General features: G+C 35.4%; 2 protein-coding genes across 2 annotated transcripts in view; both read right to left on the reverse strand.

Annotated features, from left to right (window-relative positions):
• Positions 1-1,902: 1,902 nt before the first annotated feature.
• On the reverse strand, positions 1,903-9,304 carry LOC149082543 (G protein-coupled receptor Mth2-like). The gene is made up of 2 exons (XM_089235792.1): positions 8,732-9,304; positions 1,903-3,522 (listed from the first exon to the last, which is right to left on the reverse strand). Exon 2 carries the CDS (start codon positions 3,453-3,455, stop codon positions 2,118-2,120), a length of 1,338 nt encoding a protein of 445 aa, XP_089091918.1. The 5' UTR covers positions 3,456-3,522; positions 8,732-9,304; the 3' UTR covers positions 1,903-2,117.
• Positions 9,305-13,715: 4,411 nt separating this feature from the next.
• Positions 13,716-22,434, reverse strand: part of LOC149082544 (uncharacterized) — a 66,484-nt gene continuing 57,765 nt past the window's right edge. The window contains exons 41-42 of the mRNA XM_089235793.1: positions 21,633-21,804; positions 13,716-16,599 (exon numbers count right to left, since the gene is read on the reverse strand). Of these exons, the coding sequence (XP_089091919.1) occupies positions 15,116-16,599; positions 21,633-21,804 (1,656 nt within the window). The 3' untranslated portion in view covers positions 13,716-15,115. The remainder of the gene's footprint in view (positions 16,600-21,632; positions 21,805-22,434) is intronic.

A 22,434-nucleotide genomic window follows, 5' to 3' on the forward strand; every position in this document is an offset into this window, starting at 1 on the left:
AGAGGCGAATGAATTTATGATTTTTGTCATCTGCTGGTGCTACACAAATTTTGTCACCCTTCTCCATTTCTAGTCTAATTTTCTTGACCACGCATTCCTTAAATTTGCCGCTCTGGGCAAATTTGAGGAACCCGCTTAGCCTTTGATGCTATAAATAGGTCTCTTAGTCACTGTTTTGGTCACCCTCCATTCTTAAACACTTTCTTGGTCATTTCTTTGGTCGTTTACTGACGAGGTCACTCCTAGGTTACTTTTTTGGTAGCTCACTGATCGGAGTCTTTCTTACTACTACTCAAGATCGTTGCGAGTAGGGGGGGGGGGAATTCATATTTCTGCCCCCCCCCCCGAAATGTGAGAAAATGACTGAAAAAAGGAGAAAAGATAGCCAAATCTATCACTTTGGTCCTCCTACGAACGAAATTTCTGGCTACGGGCCTACTACTACTTGGTCATTCTTTATGTTGTTCACTGGCCTAATCCATCAGTCTAGATCAATGATTCCCAACGTGGGTGTTAACGCCCCCTTGGGGGAAATGGAAAGTTCCAGGGGGACGGTAGAAGCTACGGGTGTAACATCGGATCCTATGAGTTAGATTGCGTTGGGGGACGATGGGACAAAAAAGGTTGGGAAACTATGGTCTAGCTCTAGATAATAGTTTCCCAACCTTTTTTGTCCTATCGTCCCCTTCTTCAGAAATTTTTTCTCCCATCGCCCCCAACGCAATCTAACCCATAGGATCCGATGTCATACCCGTAGCTTCTACCGCCCCTTTTCCCTTTTTAACTTTCCATCGCCCCCAAGGGGGCGTTAACGCCCACGATGGGAATCACTGGTCTAGATCATCACTCTTTTGGTCATTTACATGCTTGCTCACGCTCTAGGTCATTTTTTTTTTTTTTTTTTTTTGCTCACTCACATACTTACACACTGTTTTGGTCACTCTTTTTGTCATTGAAATGCTTGCGCAATTTTTTGGTCACTCTTTACCTGATCCCTCACTCTTTCGATCACTTCTATGCTTAAATCCTCTTTTGGTCACTCTTTCAGTGACGGGGGGGGGGACTAGTCTCTAGCCATGGGGTCCGGGACAGTTCTCATCATTTTTTGCTTTTTCACGTTATAAATTAACTACAGAAGGAGCCCGAGAAAAGTCTAACAGGGGGGGGGGCGCAAAAGATCCCAGCCTAGGGGCCCCGCTCCAGGATATGGGGGAAATGCTTTCAGTCATTCACTGACTTGGTCCCTCGCTCTCTAGATTACTCTTTTGGTCGTTCAATTACCGGTTCCTTCGCTCTCCAGGTTACTTTATTTGGTCACTCAGTCCTTCGTATTCCAAATAAATTTTTTGGTTTTCATATGCTTACACACTGTTTTAGCCACTCACATGCTTGCACACTCTCGAGGACACTCATTTTGTCACTCACTCATCTAGTTCCCCGCCCTCTAGGTATAGGCAGATTTATGATCTCGCCACACTTCACACACACCCATTCTACTAATTCTCTTTATATCACTCATTTCTCCAATCTGCCACCACTTTAAACTTGCTGCCCTGGGCTATAGCCCGATAAGCCCTCCCTCCGGTAAAAATGATTTTGGTCACAGGATGCTCACATAAAAAGTTAATTTTTTTTATTATAATAACTGTACAAACCCCTTGCAACATGAATGACGTATCTGAGTTCTACACGTTATTTCGATAATTTTACTAATCGGAAATATGCCTCTAGGATTAACAGTTAACCATACGGCAAGGGGAATTAAGCATGATTACCCTGTATATCATTGTATCTTGTTTTTTTTCATCCTGATTAAGCACTTACACGGCTCTGAATATTCTCACCTGAGATTGACGGCTGAGTGACTTATTTATAATCAAAATTAACATTGAAGATACATTTATCGTTCTAATTCCTGTAATTTATTGATCAAATAATAATTTATTTCTGAACTGAGAGGAAAAGCAACGAAAAGGAAATGTACAGATGTGACAAAAAGCATGTGTGAGAGAATTGTTTCGACTTTTCCTTAATGAGTCAATGGCACAGCGTCTCCAGAACTGATCAAAAAACTAGCAGAAAGTTGTCTGCAATTGAACTGTTTGTCTGTTAGTTTCTCAAGACGAAGAAGAAGTGAAATTATAAGTGGCTGAGTTCAAACTGACTTCAAAATTGAATCTCCGTTTCAAATGATACCACACTTTCCTCTTGCACGAGAACAAAACGAACACGAACACTCCCTGAAGAGTATTGAGAGTGACGAACACGAACCAAACGATTTCGTTCTCAGTGAAGACGCCGACGGCAGCGACGAGCCACGTCAGGCCCATGACTATACCGAGCCTTACGTACAACAAGAAATTGGTGCGCGCGGTGCTTTGTTGCTCGCTGTTCGTCGTGATGCTGTTTCGTATGATGATGGCTGTGCACAACGCGAAGAATACACAGTTTATCAGGACGAGGATCAACACCGGAAACACGAAGAAAACCTTCTTACCCCCGTCAGTGGTGAAGAAGCACAAATCTTCGTCGCCGAATCCCGGCCTGTACATTTCCGGGAAGCTGCTGTTGTTGTCGGCAACGATTGCCGTAATCACAGGAGCCAATGGAAAGGTCCACGAGTACATCGAGTACGCGACGAACATCCTGCGCTTAGTGTTTCTACTCAAGGAACACAGTTTGTAGGTTGCCCAGCTGAGCGTGTACCAGATGTCGAAGGCCAGGACGTTCATCCACAGGAAGGCCGCCAAAAAAAAGTAGTATTGAAGGGCCGCAGAAGCGGCGCAATAGACACCCAACACTTCTGGTATCTGCCCCACTAACATGAAGAAGTAACCGAGCCAAAAAGCCACGCTTAAGGATGCCAAGTTGCAAGACGGAAAATTGCGCAAGGGTTTGAGGATGACGAAGATGGCGAGGTGGGCCGATAAAGCCAGAATCGACAAGATGGCTCCAACTTGCGTTATTATGATGTCGGTGAGCAATCCGTCACTGATATCAGTACCGTTGTCACTGAAAGGCACAAACGTATCGTTGAGTGCTTCCTCCGGCACACATGCCGAGAGACGAACTTGGCCATTTTCATGTACTACCTCGTACGAACCGTTATCGTAAATCTCGTTGAAGATCGTAATTGCGGACCCATTTTCAAGTATACTGAACTCGTCGGGTTCGTATTCCCACGTTTTGCAAGTGATTGTCGTTTGTTCTTGTATTTCTTCGGTTGCTTCCGTCTTTGAATTCGTAACTATGCAAAGGACGCCGTTGTCAACCTGGAAATCTCCTGGCGCGAGTGTCAAGTTGTCTTTCGTTATTCGGACTCCTCCGTCGGGTACGAACTCGTATTCCTCTTTCACGAAAGTTTCATTGCATTTTGGGACCGGTGATGGGGCAGCGAATATGACTGAAAAGCTTGCTGAAATTATGCAAAATGCAGAAGTCCGATGAAGAATCATACTGTTCTCTCTCAATTGGGTGAACTATCAGCAACAGGTCTTCAATGGTCACTTTCACACAATCAACCTACAAGTTCAAAGGAAATGAAAATTATATATTATATAGCCTATATAAAAATATTAAAAAGAAAAATGTAAAATAATTACAATAAAACCTATATGCATAGATAATATGCGGATCAAGAAAAAACATCATTGTAGAGGGGTTATCGTCATGAGCCGCCCTTAGGGGCATGCGACAGGTGCGGTCTCACCGGGCACACACTTGCGGTAATAGAAGTGAAAAAAAAAATATGCATTTTATCAAATAGTGCATGTTTTGGTAGTAAGCAAGTTGTCTGAACTTCAACTGATTTCAACTTTCAACTTCACTTTCCGCAAGACACGCCAAGCTATATAATCAGAACTTGGTCAACCAAGAATGTCCATATTACTCAAAAAGTTTATCCTCTGCTTTTTTGTTAGAATTGTAAAAATGCCAAACTACAGACTTCCGAGACTATGTCTTGACCAATTGTTGGAAAGGGCAAAACACTCACGCCCTGACAGACATAACTGGCTTTTCTTCGTGAGGAGAATATTCGACGATTGTGGCTTGAGTTTTCTGAAAGAATCTATGGACCCACACTTGGTAAAAAAAACATACTCCGAAAATTATTCAGATTCTATGTGATCAAAGTTTACAGGTAGACTTATCAAATGCATGTAATTCTACATTATTTCCCCAGTATAGCCTCGTGCAATCTAACTTTGGAATGAACAATTTCTTCTGAATAACAACGATTTAAAATAAAAGAGAGTTTTTATCCAAATTCGACTCGGAAAAGAACGTATTTACGTGAATCAAAAGGTGCTTCTCATAAACCCAGTCGAAAACTACATTTTGTAATAAAAATTCCCCAAAGACCTGGTCGCATGTTCTTTTTCACTGTAATGCTTACATGTATTATCGATCGAAATGCCTCGACAAAAACCTGACACATCAATCAATTCCTGAATTTCTGAAACATTATGAAACTAACATTTCTAAAATCTATTGGTTTTTGAATATTATAAAATTTAGACATTTCTTTGAATAAATTGACAGTCCGCGAACAAATTTTTTTTTGTTTTTTTCCCCCACTACCTTCTTGTATTTTCAGGTCTTTTTATTTGTATAATCGTTGCTTTATATTGTTTGATTATCAGAATTAATTGTGTTGCATGTTGAAATCAGGAAATTGTGAAACTTATGTATGTGCACGCTCATATTTATGCATCATTTTTCTTTTACTTCTGAATATTTACTTTTTTCCCCTATTTTTTTTTAAATATGTAATTTTTTGTACTGCTGTGTTCTGTATTCGGAGATTCAAATTCATCAACCAATATCTGTACAGTTTTTCCGTGTTGTCAACTTTAGCTTTTTGCCAATAGTTTGTAACCAATGCATGTAAATAAAATTGTTATTATTATTATTTCTTCAGAAAAAAAAAATTATTATTATTATGTAATTACTTCTGAGAAAAGTTTGAGAAAAAATCACTGGTTTAAAAGGAGCAATGGATCCTTCAAAATGCTTCGGACAGGAAAAAAATATATTTATACCATATCATTAACAAGCATCGTCTAGGAAGTACATTGTTTATATTGTTTAAGAGAACGTTCTTTAAAAAGCAAATTCTACAACGCATTGTTTTAAAGCACTGTTTAAAAAGCGTACATTGTTTAAAAGAACTCTAGCAAGCATACTATGCTTTGAAACAGTGCAAGCAAAGAGATGTTATTTTTTCGTCCCGAAATATACTGAGAAATTGGATTTTCTGGATGTTATGCCGAAACTGATATTTGGAAAGAAATGTGATTTGTCTCCTCCGGGAATCGAACCCGGTATGCAAGGGGAACCGGGTTCGATTCCCGGAGGAGACAAATCACTTTACTTTCCAAATATCAGTTTCGGCATAACATCCAGAAAATTCAATTTCTCAGTGCAGTGCAAGCAAACTTTGCAAACAATGTACACGGTTTAGAAAGCACACAGTAAAGTTCGTTATAACGAGTGTGGCTTATGAAGACAATCTCTATATAACGAGTGATTTGCAGGTGATTGTCAGAGCTAATGTTACAAAGAAAAAAAACATACGCTTATAACGAGAAGTTCATGACAACAACAACAGTTTTTTCCGTGATTGAGAGCTGTCGTTATAACGGATTTCTACTGAATTTAAAAAAAAAAACATTGTTTGAAAGCATATACTTTTTAAAAAGCATTTGTTTAAAATAATATTTTCCAACTTATTGTTCAACAGCATTGCTACGCAAAAATATTTTGTTTTAAAGCATTGCTACGCAAAAATATTTTATTTGAAAGCATTGCTACGCAAAAAGATTTTGTTTGAAAGCATTGTTACACATGTTGTTTGAAAGCATTTTTGGAAAACGTATTGTTTTGAAAGTGCATTGTACTGTTAAAAAAAATCAAATTGTTTATAAATGTATTGTCACGAATATTCCAGGTTTTAATGAAGCAAATTAATCAAGTCGTAATATTATTTCAAAAAATCATTAGTGTGCATTATTATTAGAGCCCAGGATAATATGCACATTGCATAAGTGCATATGCAATTGCATATTTTAGCACTCTTTATAATTACTACGGATAAATGTGTAAAATCACCGAAATTTTAGAATACAAGCATATTCAAGATTCATCGAAACACTGGTTATTTGTAGAGATGAAGATTACAAGGAAGAAAATTCATCACTGCCCCCACGAATGATCGCATTGTACTTCTTTTTAATCTTATTACTTCACAAAATCTTTTTATTCTTCAAATTTAATCAAATTTCTTCTAGAAAGCATTTCACCATTGAGTAGCCTATTTTTCATTTTAGGGAAAATTTTTAGGTATTTTTAAATGAATTTTTTTTCACTTTTTCTCTTTTTTTGCACTGTTTTTTTCTCATTTTTCACGCATGTATCTCTCAGTCTTTTACTGATACTTTTCTTTTCTCTTAGGATATACTTCAGTGCTTTTAATATGCGTATATTTTTTTCATTTTTGTGAATAATTTTTTTTTTTTGTATATATTTTCCATTTTTATTTCAACTTTGCAAAAATCCACGGCCTTTTCAATTTTCACTTTTTGCAGATATTTTCTTTCTTTAGGGAAGCTTCAGTATTTTTAAACGCATATTTTAGCGATTTCTATGAACTTTCTTATTTTTGGCATCTTCAAATGCGTATTTTTTTCACACGTTTTCCGCTTATAGTTTTCATTTTTAGTCGCATGATTTAGGATGGATTCGTTTCCATATTTCGCATATATTTTTGATTTCATATCATATATCTCGACATTTTTTGATAAAGATTTATTTGAATTTTTAGTGCATATTTCAGCTTTTTTAGTGCATATTTCAACTTTTTTAGTGCATATTTTACCACTTTTTTTCTTGGCGCATTTAATCCGGACTCTAAATATTATCATATGAGAAGGCACACACAATATATATATAAGCTTGTATATGGTGCACTTACTATTATCTCTATTTAAAATAGTTTTTAATATGCATATTATTATGCATTTTTGTTTGCGTTTGGAAATCGCTATCGTGCGATTCATTATGTTTCTTGGTTTACTTGAAAGTTGCTTGTCGTCCCGTATATACGGGACTCAAGCGAGTACCTAGGAGAGTGCATTGCATTAGTTTCTCAGAAATTATTGGGGGATTGAGCTCAGTCCCCTCACAAAATTCATTGAGGGTGAGCTCAAATGGCCTCAGCCCCTACGTTCCGGTGCCTACGGTTGTAACAACAACTCGGCTATAACGTATATAATCAGTGGTCCTGACTGATTCCTACAGAGAATAATAGTAATGAGCTTTGCTTACAACGTCAATAGAAGGCAATGACCTCGGATATAATGACACATTTTTTGCCGCTTTTGCTTCCCTTTTAATAATGTTTTCCCAAGCAATAAATAGAATGAGAACTCAGTACATGGTGAGAGAATCACCTCTTGTTCTATTATACCTAACGCAAAAAATATATATTACAAGTTTTGTGGTTTAACTTATTTCACAACTCTTACTAAAATCGGGGATGGAGATAAATTGATTATTTATGAATTTCGTTTCTCATATTTGTCATGATTAGCTTTTCTCCCCCCCCCCCCTCCCCGAAATAGACATTATGTCACCGCATACTTGCTGTATGTAAGACGCCTTCATATACAAAGGAGTGTATTAAGGAGTTCTAGCTGTATGCAATTTCGCCGAACTGCCAATATCCCGTATTTATGAGCCACGTTTCTCATATTTTTCTTGCCAAAATATGGTCACCGTAATCATGATGAAATAACAATTTCTGATATAGCATTTGATTTCTTCTGATTATATTTTTTATACCTAAATGGTAAAATTTATAGAAAGCAAAAAATACAATGATATATTAGCTAAAAATATACCAAGTTGGGCAGCAGACAGCTCTTTCGGGGCTACTTTAGCACCTTCGTCAGTGGGAGAAAAAATGAAATGAATCGATCTGTTAAAATGTGTGATTTTTTTTGATAAAATGTTTTAATTTTTACACCTAAATGATGCAATATATAAATTTTTGATAAAATGTATAAACGGTAAAAACTTTTTGTACAAATTTTTTTTTGATAAAATGTAAAAAAAAATTGTGTATAAATAAGTGTGTGTATATATATATATATATATATATATGTATTTTGTGTATAAATGTTTAAATTTTTGTGCATAAATTTTTTTTTTGAAATGTGTACATTTTTATACCTAATGACGAATTGTATAAATTTTTTATACAAAAATAATAAAACGTATAAATTTTCTGATAAAACGTATAAATTTTCTGATAAAATGGTTCAACTTTTTTGTATAAAATGGTTCAATTTTTTTTTATAAAATGGTTCAATTTTTTCTTATAAAATGGTTCAATTTTTTTTTATAAAATGGTTCAATTTTTTCTTATAAAATGGTTCAATTTTTTTGTATAAAATGCACAATTTTCGTATACTTGAATGATTAAATGTATTAATGTTTTGATAACGTGTATAAATTTTTTGTACCACAATGCAAAATGATAAAATTGATGCGTCTTGAAAAAAACCTCGATTGAAACGACAAAATTTCGTGGCATCTTCGATGCCGTTATAATCGAATTGGACTTTATCCTACAATTTACGAGGCATACAAAAATATTGAATTACAAAAATTTATATTTCTCGGGAGTTTTCTTTCAATCATTAATAATAAAAACCAAATTCTCACTTACTTTTCAGCTCTTTCGTGTCGAATCGTTTTCATCGGATCCTCGTATCTCGATCATATTTTCCGTGCACGTTATCATTTCATTTTCCTCTATCAACACAAAGGAATAAATCAGTAGAGTAGGTGCGTGGCGAATTATTTAGACTTGAGCAACGAAATCATATCCGGCAAGAACGGAAAAACGTGAGTCAATAGATGTATAGGAAAAACCAACAAAAAGTACCATATCCTGTGTTAAAGTTGACTTCTATTCCGAATCTCTTTTCGTATTAAAAAAAACACGAACCTGATTGGATTTCCCAGATGGTTATGAAGTTCCGCCAAGCATATATTTCAAACATGAAATAACAGTCTATTCATCCCTTTCCCCAGATACTTAACGAAATTAAAATAATGGAACTTTGAACTCATCAATTATGCTTCTTTTGAAAGTGTGCGTTTCCGAATCGTCATTATTTACTCGATTTGAAGAAAGAAGAAATGCCGTTTTTAAAGCATTTTCTTTTTTTTTTATTTATCATCATGTCCCAGCGTTAAGCGGATGCTGCAGGCGTTTCTGGTTTCGGAGGTCATCTCTGGTGGTGTCCTTGGCTTTTCGTCATTAAGATTCCGATACGTTACTTTAAGATTCCTCACAGCGTTACTCGTGTTACGAAACGTTGTAAGGTGTACTCGTACACAAACAAAACGTTGTTTTTTGCAAGTTGTACAAAATAACAATGGTCACGCAATAGTTTTGTTTTGAAGATCAAGATAGAACAAATTGCGTTTTCCAAACTTATTTGTCTTATCCTCTCGCTATTCATAATTGGGGTTTTCTTTTTATCGCCCTCCCTGATAAGTCAAACCGTGGGATCTCACAGGGACGGAGACGTATTCACAGGGGGGCTTAGCAGGCTATAGCCCAAGGCGGCAAGCTCACAGGCGCAGCAAATTTGAGGAATGAATGACTATGAAAATTAATAGAATGGGAGAAGGGAGGCAAAATTCAAATTACCCTAAATAAATACGCCTCTGCCGAAACAGTAGGGGACTATGTCAGTGATTGACTATAAGAGTGACTTAGAGAGTGTTTGTAAGCACGTGAGAGAGCAAAAGAGTGATCTATAGAGCGAAGGAGCAAGTCAGAGAGTGACCTAGAGCATGTGAATCAACTAATGCGTGTGTAGGCAAGTAAATGATCAAAAGAGTGACCATATTAGTTCAGACCTGTGGGTGCTCGACTTAAATTTCATGTAGAGAATCTTGATTTCTTAATTAATTCAGGGTTTGCTCGGAATCATGCTACAAAATACTGTGGGCGATGGAGAACCGACTGAACCCCCCTCCCCCAGGGTAAGAAGCCACTGAGCATGTGAGTGACTAAAAGTGTGCGATCCTGTGAGTGATGAAAACAGTGTGCAAGCATGTGAATGGCTGAAAGAGTGATTTAGGGAGTGTACGAGCACGGGAGTAACCAAAAAAGTGACTCTGAGACACAGGTATACTTGCAGGAGTCGGGAGAGGAAAAGCGGGTGTGAATTCGAGTAAAGAGTAGTAAAAAAAATTAGACTAGAATGGGAGAAGGGTGGCAAAATTCGTGTAGCTCAAAGGCGGAAAAACTATAAATGCGTCTCTACACAGGGCCGCAACTGGATGCTTGGCCAGCCAGGGTAAGCACGAATTTTCATGTCCCTTGTTATGTTGAAGAAGGGGTTAAAGGTGAAATCGGTGCCCCCTCTAGTCCGGCTATCTGAGCCATTTGATTTGTTCCCCCCCCCCCCCCCAAGCAGGTACGTCTGAGAGCAACACGTTCCCTTAGGTAGATTTTCTGAGACTCTTAAATATATTACACATTACTGGTTATAAATTTGTGCCATAGAATTTATAAGCTTACACTCGGAAGTTTTAACATCTAAGTTTCATGAGGCTCTCGGACTATGCCCTGGTAGGCAAATGCGTTGAGACAGCACTACTGCAAAAGCGATATCACTCCCTAAAGCACCCTTTTCAATAACAAATATACAGCGGAACTCCTTTGAACGGTCACCCCCATAGATGCGGTTACTTTTTCTTTACAAGCTGCACCAGGAACCCTGTTTTATTAGTCATCCCACTTTTACAGGCAATTTCTTTTATACGCCTGCGTGCCCCTAAGCAGTGGTTCACACTTCCATACATTGGATAGTTTTTTGTGTGGAACCGGCCATAAGTTTTTAACGAAAAATGTCCAAAATACTATACCAACATATCTTAGACATCGCCTAACAGATTTTAATATAACTATACAGTGTGCACAGCCAAGTCCTCGAACTGCAAATTACTGGTGAACCGTTGATCCTATAGACATACTTCCAATTAGAAAAACTTAATAACGAGTGAACCTCAGATACGTCACTCATATTGCAAGGGGTAGTATAGTTGTTAAAATTTAAAAAAATAATCAACTTTTAAACGAACATAATACGGGCAAACTGTTTTACCTGCACTCTTAATGCTGTTTCTTTTCCCCCAACTTTTCCTCGGCTTTTGGAATGACGTATCTGAGATTTACATGTTATTTGGATACTTTTTCTAACCGGAATTATGCCTCTAGGATCAACGATTCACCAGTAAAATGCCGTGCGTGCTGTTACAACGTCAGTTATAGGAGATGCATTTGCTATAGCTGATGTTGGCTGTTACCTATGTGCACCCTGTATAGTTAGTCTATGATAATTATCAATGAAATTTTTGCCAAGAAGTTATTGTAGAAAAATGATTTTCAACATAAAAGTAATGAAAAAAGGAGATAAATCTCATCTCTGGTTTTTTATGCTATAAATGAACCGGAAATGGAATCACAAAAATCTTAAAAATATCAAATTCCATCCCATTCGAGGATGTGGGAAGCTCTGCTGATAATACACGAGAAGTGTGCATGAGGCTATCCCATACCCCTGACAGAATAAGAGATGTTAACTGATTTCACTGTTTAAACTGATGTCACTGTTAACTGATTTCTCAACTTCCATGCATATGAAAATAAAAAAAATGAACCTTTAAACACATTAAATTAATACAATCTATGTGTCATTGTTTTAGGTCCAATGAATTTGGATCAATGTCATCTATCACTGTCTTGATTTATACAAAAGGAGCTTATTTTCAAACAAGAACTTTTTCACTTTTTTCCAAAATTCACTTTTCAACAGTTTATGAATCTTTAGGATAAGCAACCTAGAATATTTTTGGTAGAAATTACAATGTAAAGTTAATTGTTTCTATCTAAAGGGAACACATATCTACCTTTTCACACACTGCAGTGTTTTTCATCTCTCTATAACAGACCCCTATGAAACAGAAAATTTTGACACTAGCGAGGAATGCCTGTTAAGTATAGTAAGGTACATTGAGTTATATTGATGTAATTCAAAATTGTGCCTGTCAGTGGAGATGCCCGTTATGGGAGGTTCTACTGTAGAATGATCGTGTTTTTTATGTTACTCACGAGAGAGGACTAGTTAAAACTTCTAGAATTAACATGTGATGTAGAAATTTTCAATTTTTCAGACTTGACCAACAAAAATTTCAATCAACTGTAACATTTCACTAATTTGCTTTCAATGAAACATTTCCAAAATTCAAATAAGGATAAATATGTTGAATATTGATCAAGAAACATAGTATTTAAGCATTCTTCTTCCATTCCTACATGTGCTACCTGTTGAGCTATTTTCTACTTTTGTAAAGCAAACACTTACTTCCACTGTAAATTTAGCAAAAGTAGAAATGTTCCCTTTTGAAAATGAGTTCCTCACCCATAGATTAATGTAGAAAATACTGTAAATTTTTTTCCCATTCACCTTTGTCATTTTTCAGGACCATCTAAACCAGTGATGGCCAATCTTTTCTGAACGTGTGTTAATGCCAATGCCAGAAAGTTTTTAATGTATTGAGCATAAATAGAACACTAATGAAAATAATTGAATGAATAGTACTAATGAATAAAGAATAAATATTAAAGAAATGATCATAATGAAAAATAAAAATAATCAACTGACAAATAGTGCTTTTTATTTCTGTACATTGATCACAGATTGTTCAAGATGGCCTTTTTTTACATCTAATATGATTACATCATTAAAACAGTTTACCATAGTTATAACAAATATTTCAAATCACAAAATAAACAAAACACATAATGCCACAAATTTTCCGGTTTTTTTTTTTTGCATAACTACAATTTATACAACAGGTGGACAAATATGAATTGTAAAGCTCGAATTCACTATTTGCTGAAAATGAATAAAACTCTTTTTGATGAACAAATCTAACAATATGTGAAAAAAGGTTGATTTTAAACTATAAATAATTTCAACTACTGATATACATTCAGATGTCGTGATATCATAAATTTGACAGAAGCATGCGCTTAGTCATAACTTCCTTATTATTATTACTTTTTGAAGTCTCTGTAAAGAGATAATATTGATCTAGTAAACCTAAGTAAATTGCTTACTAACTGATAAAATCCCAACTTTATTGAATTTCTACATACTTCCCAGCAATGTATAATTTTTAGATCTCACAAAAGTTCTTAAATTCATTTCTCTACATACAGGACTGTCATTTCAACTTTTTCGGGGGGGGGGGGGGCAAAATACTCAGTTTATATATACATATATATTTGTTTGTGTGTATATATACCATATTTGTAGTGTATTTTCTAAAGATTGGGGGGGGGGGCACTTGGCCCCTCCCGACCCTGCAAATGACAGGCCTGCATACATACAGGGTTCCTGACCAAAACTCAATTCCTTGATTTTCTCACCCTATAACTACTAAAGAAAGAAATATATTTCAAAATTAACCTTTAAAATTTGTTTTTTTTTTTTTGAGTTTCAGTTCATTCCCCTCAAAGAGTTTTCCTCCTAGACTTTTATCAACTATTTGCATATTTCTCTGATTTTGCCATTCACATTTTTTACATTTCTCTGACAAATTTTAATTTGACTGATTTTTCTTGACTTTCCAGATCGCTGGGAACTCTGATATAACTTTCATTAAAACTCAAGCTGTTGTTTTAATTGTGCATAAACAATTTCTCATGGAACATTATGCAGATAGATAAACACTGGGGAAAAAAAATTAAAAGATGTCAACCAAATAGGTAAATTGATTGGTCGCAAGACTAAATAAGACATGGAAAAGTTCTCATATCAATGAAGTGGATAAAATAGGTTGCGAGAAAAAATTAACATAGAGCAGTGTTTGTAACATGATATCCAACAGCAATTTCAAAAATGACACTTCAAGTGAGGGAAAAAAAACAAATAACGGTAAAACTTTATAAATATTCCACAAAAAATAGACTTCATATAAATATCAAGCATGAGTTGAAAACAAATGATCTCTAATAAATTTCATAAAAACGATAAAAATCAAGGAAAAACAGTCTAATGTCACAAACATCCAGACTAAAGAATTAATGGCTTAGTGTAGTCATATCTCTACGATATTTCAGTGTGCAGCAGAAAAATGAGCAAAGAGGTAAATCAATGCATGCACTTTATGACATTTATACTCCCATCTGAATGACATTTCAATGAATTCAAGTCAAATAACTCATTCAAAAAATCAGCAGTTAAATTATCTTAAACAAACAGCATCCTTTGTCTAAAATATGTATGAAGCAGTATGTTTAAAGCTATGTTATAATTATGCAAACAAAATAAAGCATATGAAGGTTTCAACAGCTGGTTGATGCGAAGATGAATTCGGGCGAGAAAGAGAATTCAACTGTCCCTGTGGGAAATCGAACCCATGTCTTCCCACTTACTGGTAAAACTCACAACTGCAAGGGTAGCTGAATTTTCTTCCTTTCCTGAATTCATCTTAGCATCAGCCAGCTGTTATGTTAGAACCTTTGCATAGATAGCGAAGAGTGACATCACCCTTAGAAATTAAAGCATATATGCAAGACAATGATAATAACTACAAAACTTAGGTGTGATATATTTCACACACTTATAAAATTACTTTGTCTTGTGCATTTGTATTATAAATATACTTCTGTTATGTACAAAACTGAAGATATTAATTGAGTTAAAAATAACTGATCATCCTTTCCATCAAAGCACTGCTTATTATGATATAACCAAACTAATAAAGCAACCAGAATGAGCCTAAAAACTCTCTATGGACGAACGGCACAGGCAAACCTTTCACATACCATATGCTAATGGTCTACTGTATGGTTATCAATTTGAATTAATGTAGTTCATTGTAATGAACTAAGATAAAAGTGTCCATCGGAAATGTGGTTACTTGACTAGACTTGTAAACTTTCCAAACCAAGCATGTATTAAAACTTGAACGAAATACAAGTACCAAGCACCAGTCTAAAAGACACAGGCACGAGCATCTTTCAGTTCCACCTCATGAACGACTTTTTATCAGAAGAGGCTCGACTACGAGTTCCGCCACCTCCAAAGTCATAGTCATCATCACCATCTTTTTTATACATGCTCTTTAAAGCTTTCTTGCTCGTGAGATCTAACTGCCCGTCAAAGTAGAATGAATTGATGTGGTTCAAGAGCCTATCGACCTTCTCAGGGAAATCATTGATCTTGTCATCATTTGGCCCTCGGAAACCTCCAATATGGGCAATAGGTTTGACATCATCAAAGCCCTCGTCATTGTCCTTGTCATCACTGGTATCAATAAAAAAGAAGCCCTTCATCTTCTTCCACATGAATCCGACTATCTCGTAATCATTAGACTGATTGTCAACGTCCCCTTTAACATCCTGGAATGCACTGATGATCAACGTGACAAAGATGTTCAGCAATATGATTGAGGTCGTAAGAACGAAAATGAAAAATGACAATGGACCTAATAAAGGAGCTGCAAGACATATAGCATCGAAATCGAAACCACCGCCATTCATGATAGCAAATGTGGTCTCAGCAGAAGTCACAAAAGTAGAGAACTCCCTCATTGTGAAGCCAAATACCAAATAGAAAAATTGGACAAATGCCAGGTATATGACACCAAAAACAACGAAGAACGATTTTAAGTCTTTGGCACAGAGCGCCAGAGTACTATATAGAATACCCATCCTTTTATTAAATCGGAGCAGTTTGATAAATTTCAATATGGCAATGAACATTAAGAACGCCATCAAGAATCCAAATATCTCATCAATGGAGGATACAAATTGCATTTTTATATACCCGTTACCATGGGTACGCTCAAAAGTCTTTAATATCCGATTGGTCACAAGCATGCGATAAGAATAGAAAACGATAGCAGATACCGATAACCCAATGACCATCATTTCTGCCCAGTTCCAATAGCTCTTGAAATAATCTCTACCTTCCAACCTGAAAGCTTTTACCTCCCTCACAATGAAGAAAATGGTGAAAAAGACATAACCAAGTTCGCAAAGCATCACGAACAGTCCAAAACCTTGATGATACCTCATCAATCTAATAACTTCTATCCTATAGAAAGGCACAACACCGCCACCAGGCAAAAATTCAGCGACCATAGTCACTACAGCAAACAGATTCACCTGAGCATTGTACACAGAGAACTCTGCGAAGACAGCTCTTGTCCTGGTATCGATCCAATCACTTTTTTCAAGATGGAACATTTCTTCTTTCAGTTTCTCTGGTGTTCCTCGGAGTGGATACACGTAACCTCCACCAGAGTACACATCTCTTATAGCCCAGAAAGGTAGACCATTGAGTTCTTTTGATGTCCTGTAACGATACTCATCATCAGTGTCATTGGCAGCAAGATCCTTCCATCCTGGTTCGTAACTCTTTTTGTCTTCGTATATAATTTTTGAGTGACCACGACAGATATGTGTGAGACTTTTAACTCTTCGATCAACATTGCATGATTCTGAAAATAAAAAGATACATGCCAAGAATGTAGTGTATCTAATTACAATTGAAAATACAAGTATGAGAGGGCATGCATTATACAGGGTGTCCTATAAGTCCTAACTCAGCATTTATCTCATTAACCGTTCATCGTAGAGGTATGGTTTGGTTTAAAAAAATGCTCAAAATGTGTACTAGTTTTGAGGGTAAAAATACGGTACATCACAAAATGAAAAATTTAAATTTTTTATACACCCCCCCCCCCCAGTTCTCTAACTTTCAATTAGAAAGTTGTTGCCATGTCTCTCTTGAGGAAAAATAAATAAAAAATCCATGGTCCCAAGTGAGATATTTGAATTAAAAACCCGTAGAAAAAAAGGGGGGGGGGAGAGAACAGCATAATCAGCTTGCCAATCAATTTATGCTGCACTTCCTTTTTTCACTGATTTTGAATTCAAATATCTCAGCAAATACTGCACTTCGAAACATGGTATTTTTTTTTTTTTGTTGGATTCAGAAGAGACAGGGAAACAACTTTCTAATTACAAGTTAATAGGACAGGAGGGGGGGATATAACAAGTTATATTTTTTTATTTTTTGAAACATTGTATTTTCACCCTCAAAACTGATACAGGGTGATCCCTGAACACAATTTGAGCATTTTTTCAGATTAGCACCATGCCTCTACGACGAATGGTTGATGAGATAAAGGCTGCATTATGCATTAGGACTTACAGGACACCCTGTATTGTGCTACTTGAAAAGCGCAATACAACTGAATTCTAAAAATTAACTAAGATGACATTTTTAGAAATACAAATTATTATTACTTATATTACAGTGACATCTCCCAACAACAGCCACTAACGGGACCGAGCAAATGCGCCCGTTACTGGGAGGTTATATAATCCTCATTGACTTTTTTTAAAATTGTAATCACAAGGAATATAGGCTAGAATCAGTTCCAGTCTATATCCTTTTTGATTACAATTACTAAACATCAAGGAGGATTACGTCCTACGCATCTTACTACAGGGCCGTCATTTCAACTTTTTCCGGGGGGGCAAAGCACATGTGTACTCAATGTATGTATATATATATATTTGTACACCATTTTTAGTGTATTTTCAAAAGCCAGCGCACCCCCCCCCTGTCTTACTAACATTAGTTTACCGCGCACAAAACAAACAACTGTTAAAATTTCGAAGCACACTTAACAACTTATATAACTAATATTATTGCTTATAAAATATTTATTAACATCATACAATATTGACTTTCTCTATGCGGCACATTACTCAAAATTTGGTCATCGATTTCAATCAAAGAATCACAACAGTTGTATTTTTTATTTGATAGGTGACAGTAGCAGTTCCAGCTCAATGATGTTTACATGCAATATAATAATACCTATTTTTAATATTTTATATAAAAGGTACAATTTACTGATAAAATTTTATTTTTTCCCGTTCATTGGTTGTGGACAAAAGTAACAAAAGTAGGCCCCATTTTTTCATGGTGCAAAGTATGGACGTTTAGAGACTGAGAATGCTTTTTTCTTTGTTAAGCGGAGAAAAATTCCCTATATTGTATAAGGTAGCATTTTATTTTGTCACAAATATCGAAACGCTGTGTGCAGAGAAACAACAGGTCTGTGTGCAGATGAAATAAATAAAATTTTTTCTTTCCCCTCAAGCATCCCAGTACTCACCCATGCCCCCCCCCCCCCCGCAGCCTAAAGCCTGACACCCTGGACTAAGATATGAGGTAGGTCCTCCTCTGTAGTGAATTTATTGAAAAAAATATAATAAAATTTGTCCCAGGTCCCCGTGCTAGAGCCCGGGGGGGGGGAGCATGGTACTCAATTAAACCATTGCGGATGGATGCTGGATGCTTGATTTTGTACTCAGAAGATATACACTGACAACTCGGATGAATACCCTATGATTCAATGATTAGCATCATGATTATTTCAGTTTCAGTCAGAGGTCTTGTACAAGGGGTTTTCTTTTGGTGATGGTTATAATCCAAGGTCTTAATTTGTGAATATGCCTCCCGATAGACTGATTTGTTTTCCAAAAACGGAACATTTCTGTTGAAATCAAGACGTATGGTCATGGATGAGTAGATCAACTTTGCCCATGAATATTAAGAAGTCGCCAATGAATAAGGCACATATGCAAAAATACAAAAACTCCTTGATATATATATAAAAACAAAATGTTTGTTGCACCCAAGCCGAGTGTGACTTTCTGTGTCCCTGTGAATGTTTTTGCTCTGAGATGAAATTTTCACCTAAAAAGTGCTCTGTGATTTAGGTTTAAGTTTGGGAACCACTGTATTGGACAACACCTCACAAAAATGAGATAAGACAGAAAGACAAGAAGAAAACTACAGAACAAACACTATTTGGCCCAAAGTTACATAATTCTTCCATAGATCATAACAGTAACTCAAATGCATACATGCAAACCATGAAACCAAGCCTCTACGTAGTGCACAGATATATTATAACATATAATACAATAAATAAATATAAGTTAATCTTATGACTATGCCGTAGCGACAATGCTAATTGCCACAGTGGGAGGGGGCTTCTTCTCAAAAAAAAAAAATAATAATAATAATTTTGAAAAACATTTTCTGAATTTTTTTTAAATTCAAATCAATTTTCTTCAAATTTAGAACGATATTGTGAATATATTATTCTGTATCAAACTAGCAGTAATACCTGGCGCTGCCTGGGTTTTCTTATCATACTGGGAGCATTAACCCTTTGGACAGTTTTTAAAATTTTTATGATCCGCATTATAACTGCCACATTGGAAATAAAAGTGTGTTAAGAACCCCACATGTTTCAGAGTGACTGAAATAAAGCAGATCAAGTTTGACAAGATATCTCAGGATTGCCACTGCAAGGGTTGAAAAGGTGGCAAACCATTGTTTGGAAACCAAAGTAACCAACGTAGACATTTCAAAAGTTATTGTTGCTTAACCTTTTTTTTTTCTATTGGGCATCTTCTCAACTCTGACAAACTTTTGAAGTAGCCTATCATTTAAGTTGGGGCCTGTTTGGTACACATACAAAATTTGGCAAAGATTGCTATGAAATTGTAGATTTGTATAGAGGACAGGCACACAAAAAAAATCAATTTTATATACATTAGATGTCTGGCTTTTTGTTTTACAGCACCATTTGTGAGTGAAATTTCAATTTTCTTTTATTTATAAAAAAGAACTCTAAGCTACGACAAGTCATCTTAGTGCAAACTGCACCTTTTTATGTCAATCGGTTAATTTGTTATTAAATTTTTTCTTTGGAAATATGCTGTCTTTGCATGACGTCATTTTGTACTACAGGATAACAGAATTAAAAGAAATCCTTGAACAAAAGAAGCTTCCAAAAAATATTAAATAAAACACATATCTTTAGTTTTTCATGCTTTGCCATAGTTCTGTATTTAATGGTAGAAATCTGTAGAAACTACAAAAATTTCATAGTAGTCAGCAAGTATGTTTAAATGGATCAATTTTTATTTTAACAATTTTGAAAGTATACAAAAACCACAATACTCAATATCCTAATTAACTTTTTTTTAATGCACAGCAGCACTCATAGCCCAGCCCATGAAAGAATATCTCACCAGTGCATTAATGCAAGAGGAAATTTCAAAGTGAAACCTATGGTATTGTATCATTTTGAAAAATTAATATGCTATCAATATAAAATACAGTGTAAAATACAGTAACATAAGACGAATTGTAATCCGCAGTTTATCTTTGAAAAGCATCCTGGCTGGTTTGAGGGAGATTATAATGAAACAAATCATTTGAGCGTTCTCCATATTTTTTGAGTGTTTCAAATTATGAGCACATTTATGGAACAAATTATGCTTGCAAATTGAGGTACCACTGAATAAGTAATTAAAAGTAAGGGGCAGAATAAGAATTAAGCATAAGGGGCCATTAAAGTATTACGTAAGCAGATTTTCAGCCATTTTTGACCCCCCCCCCCGTCAGCAAAAGTCAGCAAAACACTGACCCCCCTCCCCCTTGTCAGCAAAATTTCGACAGCAGCTTAGAATATTTCATATCTTCAAAAAGGGGTGGTTGATGATGTAAGCAACCTTCAACCCCACACCCCCTTGCCATCAAAAGTCAGCAAATCCGAAACCCCCCTCCCCTCCTCGATGCTGACATAATACTTGAATGACCCCTAACTTTTAAGTAAACTAAATAAATGTGATATATACAGTAAGATCCTGTTTAATGAGACAAGTTTAGTAATCCATCCAAGGCACTTTCCATAAATTTAATTTAGATAAGAAGATACGGTGATATGACATACAAAAGGTTCTGTATCGTGACAAACTGTTTCAACTGTAATTGCAGCACACATCGAAAGTTTTATAGATTGTGATTTAGTAGATTTACAATACATATTGAAGGTAGTGGGTGGATAAAAGACACTGAAAGACAGTTTTTCAAAGTATGTACATTAATCTTCGAAATGATGAAAATTGGCTTAACTGGGTTTGAAGTCAAACTAAAGCAAATGACAGCCTTCAAGCCTGAATAGTCAATTTTCATCTAATGATTGGCCATAATGATAAAACCTTATCAGCTACAATCTTTGAAATGTTATAAATCAACAGTGCAGTTAAATATCTGATAAGAGTTTATTTTATATTTTGTGTTTTAATTTAGTTTTTATCGCATTGTCTGGAGATTTAAAGTAATCTTTGTCTAAAAGTAATTCCCACCATTTATGTGTCTTCCTTTATTTAAGTTAACCATAAAATTGAATGAGGTCTGCATTATCAAATCTAGGTCTGGTTCACATTAGCTTGGATAATCAGGGCGCTGCTGTATCTTTGCTAATTCACAAATTTTTCCAAAACATTGTTTACATTTTTCTAAAAAAATTCAATTTTTCAGAAAAAAAAAACTTTGCATCTAGATTAGATAAAAAAATCCTTGTATTTTATAATTTTTCATATAATGTAACTTTACATTTAATATCTAAATGAAGATTTATGAAGTGATAATTACTTTCTTTGATGCGCACTTGCCGTAGTATGCCATAACCCATGATACGATTCACACGGTCATTGAGAAATCCTCTGAGACCAAATGGTTGATCTCCATTGTACCATTTGCCAACAATTAGTTCGGGAATCAGAGCTTCTCTGGTCCATTTATAGAAACCAGCAGTTGAGGTAATCTGAAAATAAATATTAATAATTTTTTTTATCTCCAATGCATTTAAAATATTGCTTTTTACAAATTAATTTTTCATATTATTCATCTCTACTCCAAACTCACAGAAAACAAATTGCGCGAGGATCTTGTGTGACACAAGTGAAACTTGCATGTGAAATTTGCCAATCGTATTTTATTCTGCCCATCGCAGGTTTTTGAGTTGTGACATGATGCAAATCAGAACATGATTTTGATGCCAACGATCAAATCAAATTAATTGGGGGCCCCCGTGCCAAATATGGGACCCTGAAATTATTGAAAGCTTTCACCATTCCTGAAATTATGTTTTGCCTAAATATTTTCATCAATTCTTAAGAAACTTCTCTCAATGATTTTGTAAATTATGTATATAATAAATAATTTGTTTTCGGTTTATGTATTATATTAAATAAATTTATTCATTGATTTTAGAGAATATACTAAAAGTCAAAATTTATGAAAAAAAAAAAAATTATATTTATTTATTGATTATTAGTTCTTAAGTTAATTCCAAACTTATTTTTTGAATTAATTTAAATTTTTATTAATTTTTGTTTCATTCATTCATATTTTGTGTGGCTACAGTGAATTGCCAATCATGCTCACGTTGATT

The sequence above is a fragment of the Pholcus phalangioides genome, unplaced genomic scaffold (assembly GCF_987345545.1).
Source record: "Pholcus phalangioides strain wild (caught in Gottingen) unplaced genomic scaffold, Ppha-v1.0 ptg000009l_1, whole genome shotgun sequence".
NCBI lineage: Eukaryota > Metazoa > Arthropoda > Arachnida > Araneae > Pholcidae > Pholcus > Pholcus phalangioides.

Coding starts and splice junctions, on each gene's coding strand:
- LOC149082543 (XM_089235792.1), bottom strand. CDS start 3,455: ATGATTCTTCATCGGACTTCTGCATTTTGCATAATTTCAGCAAGCTTT.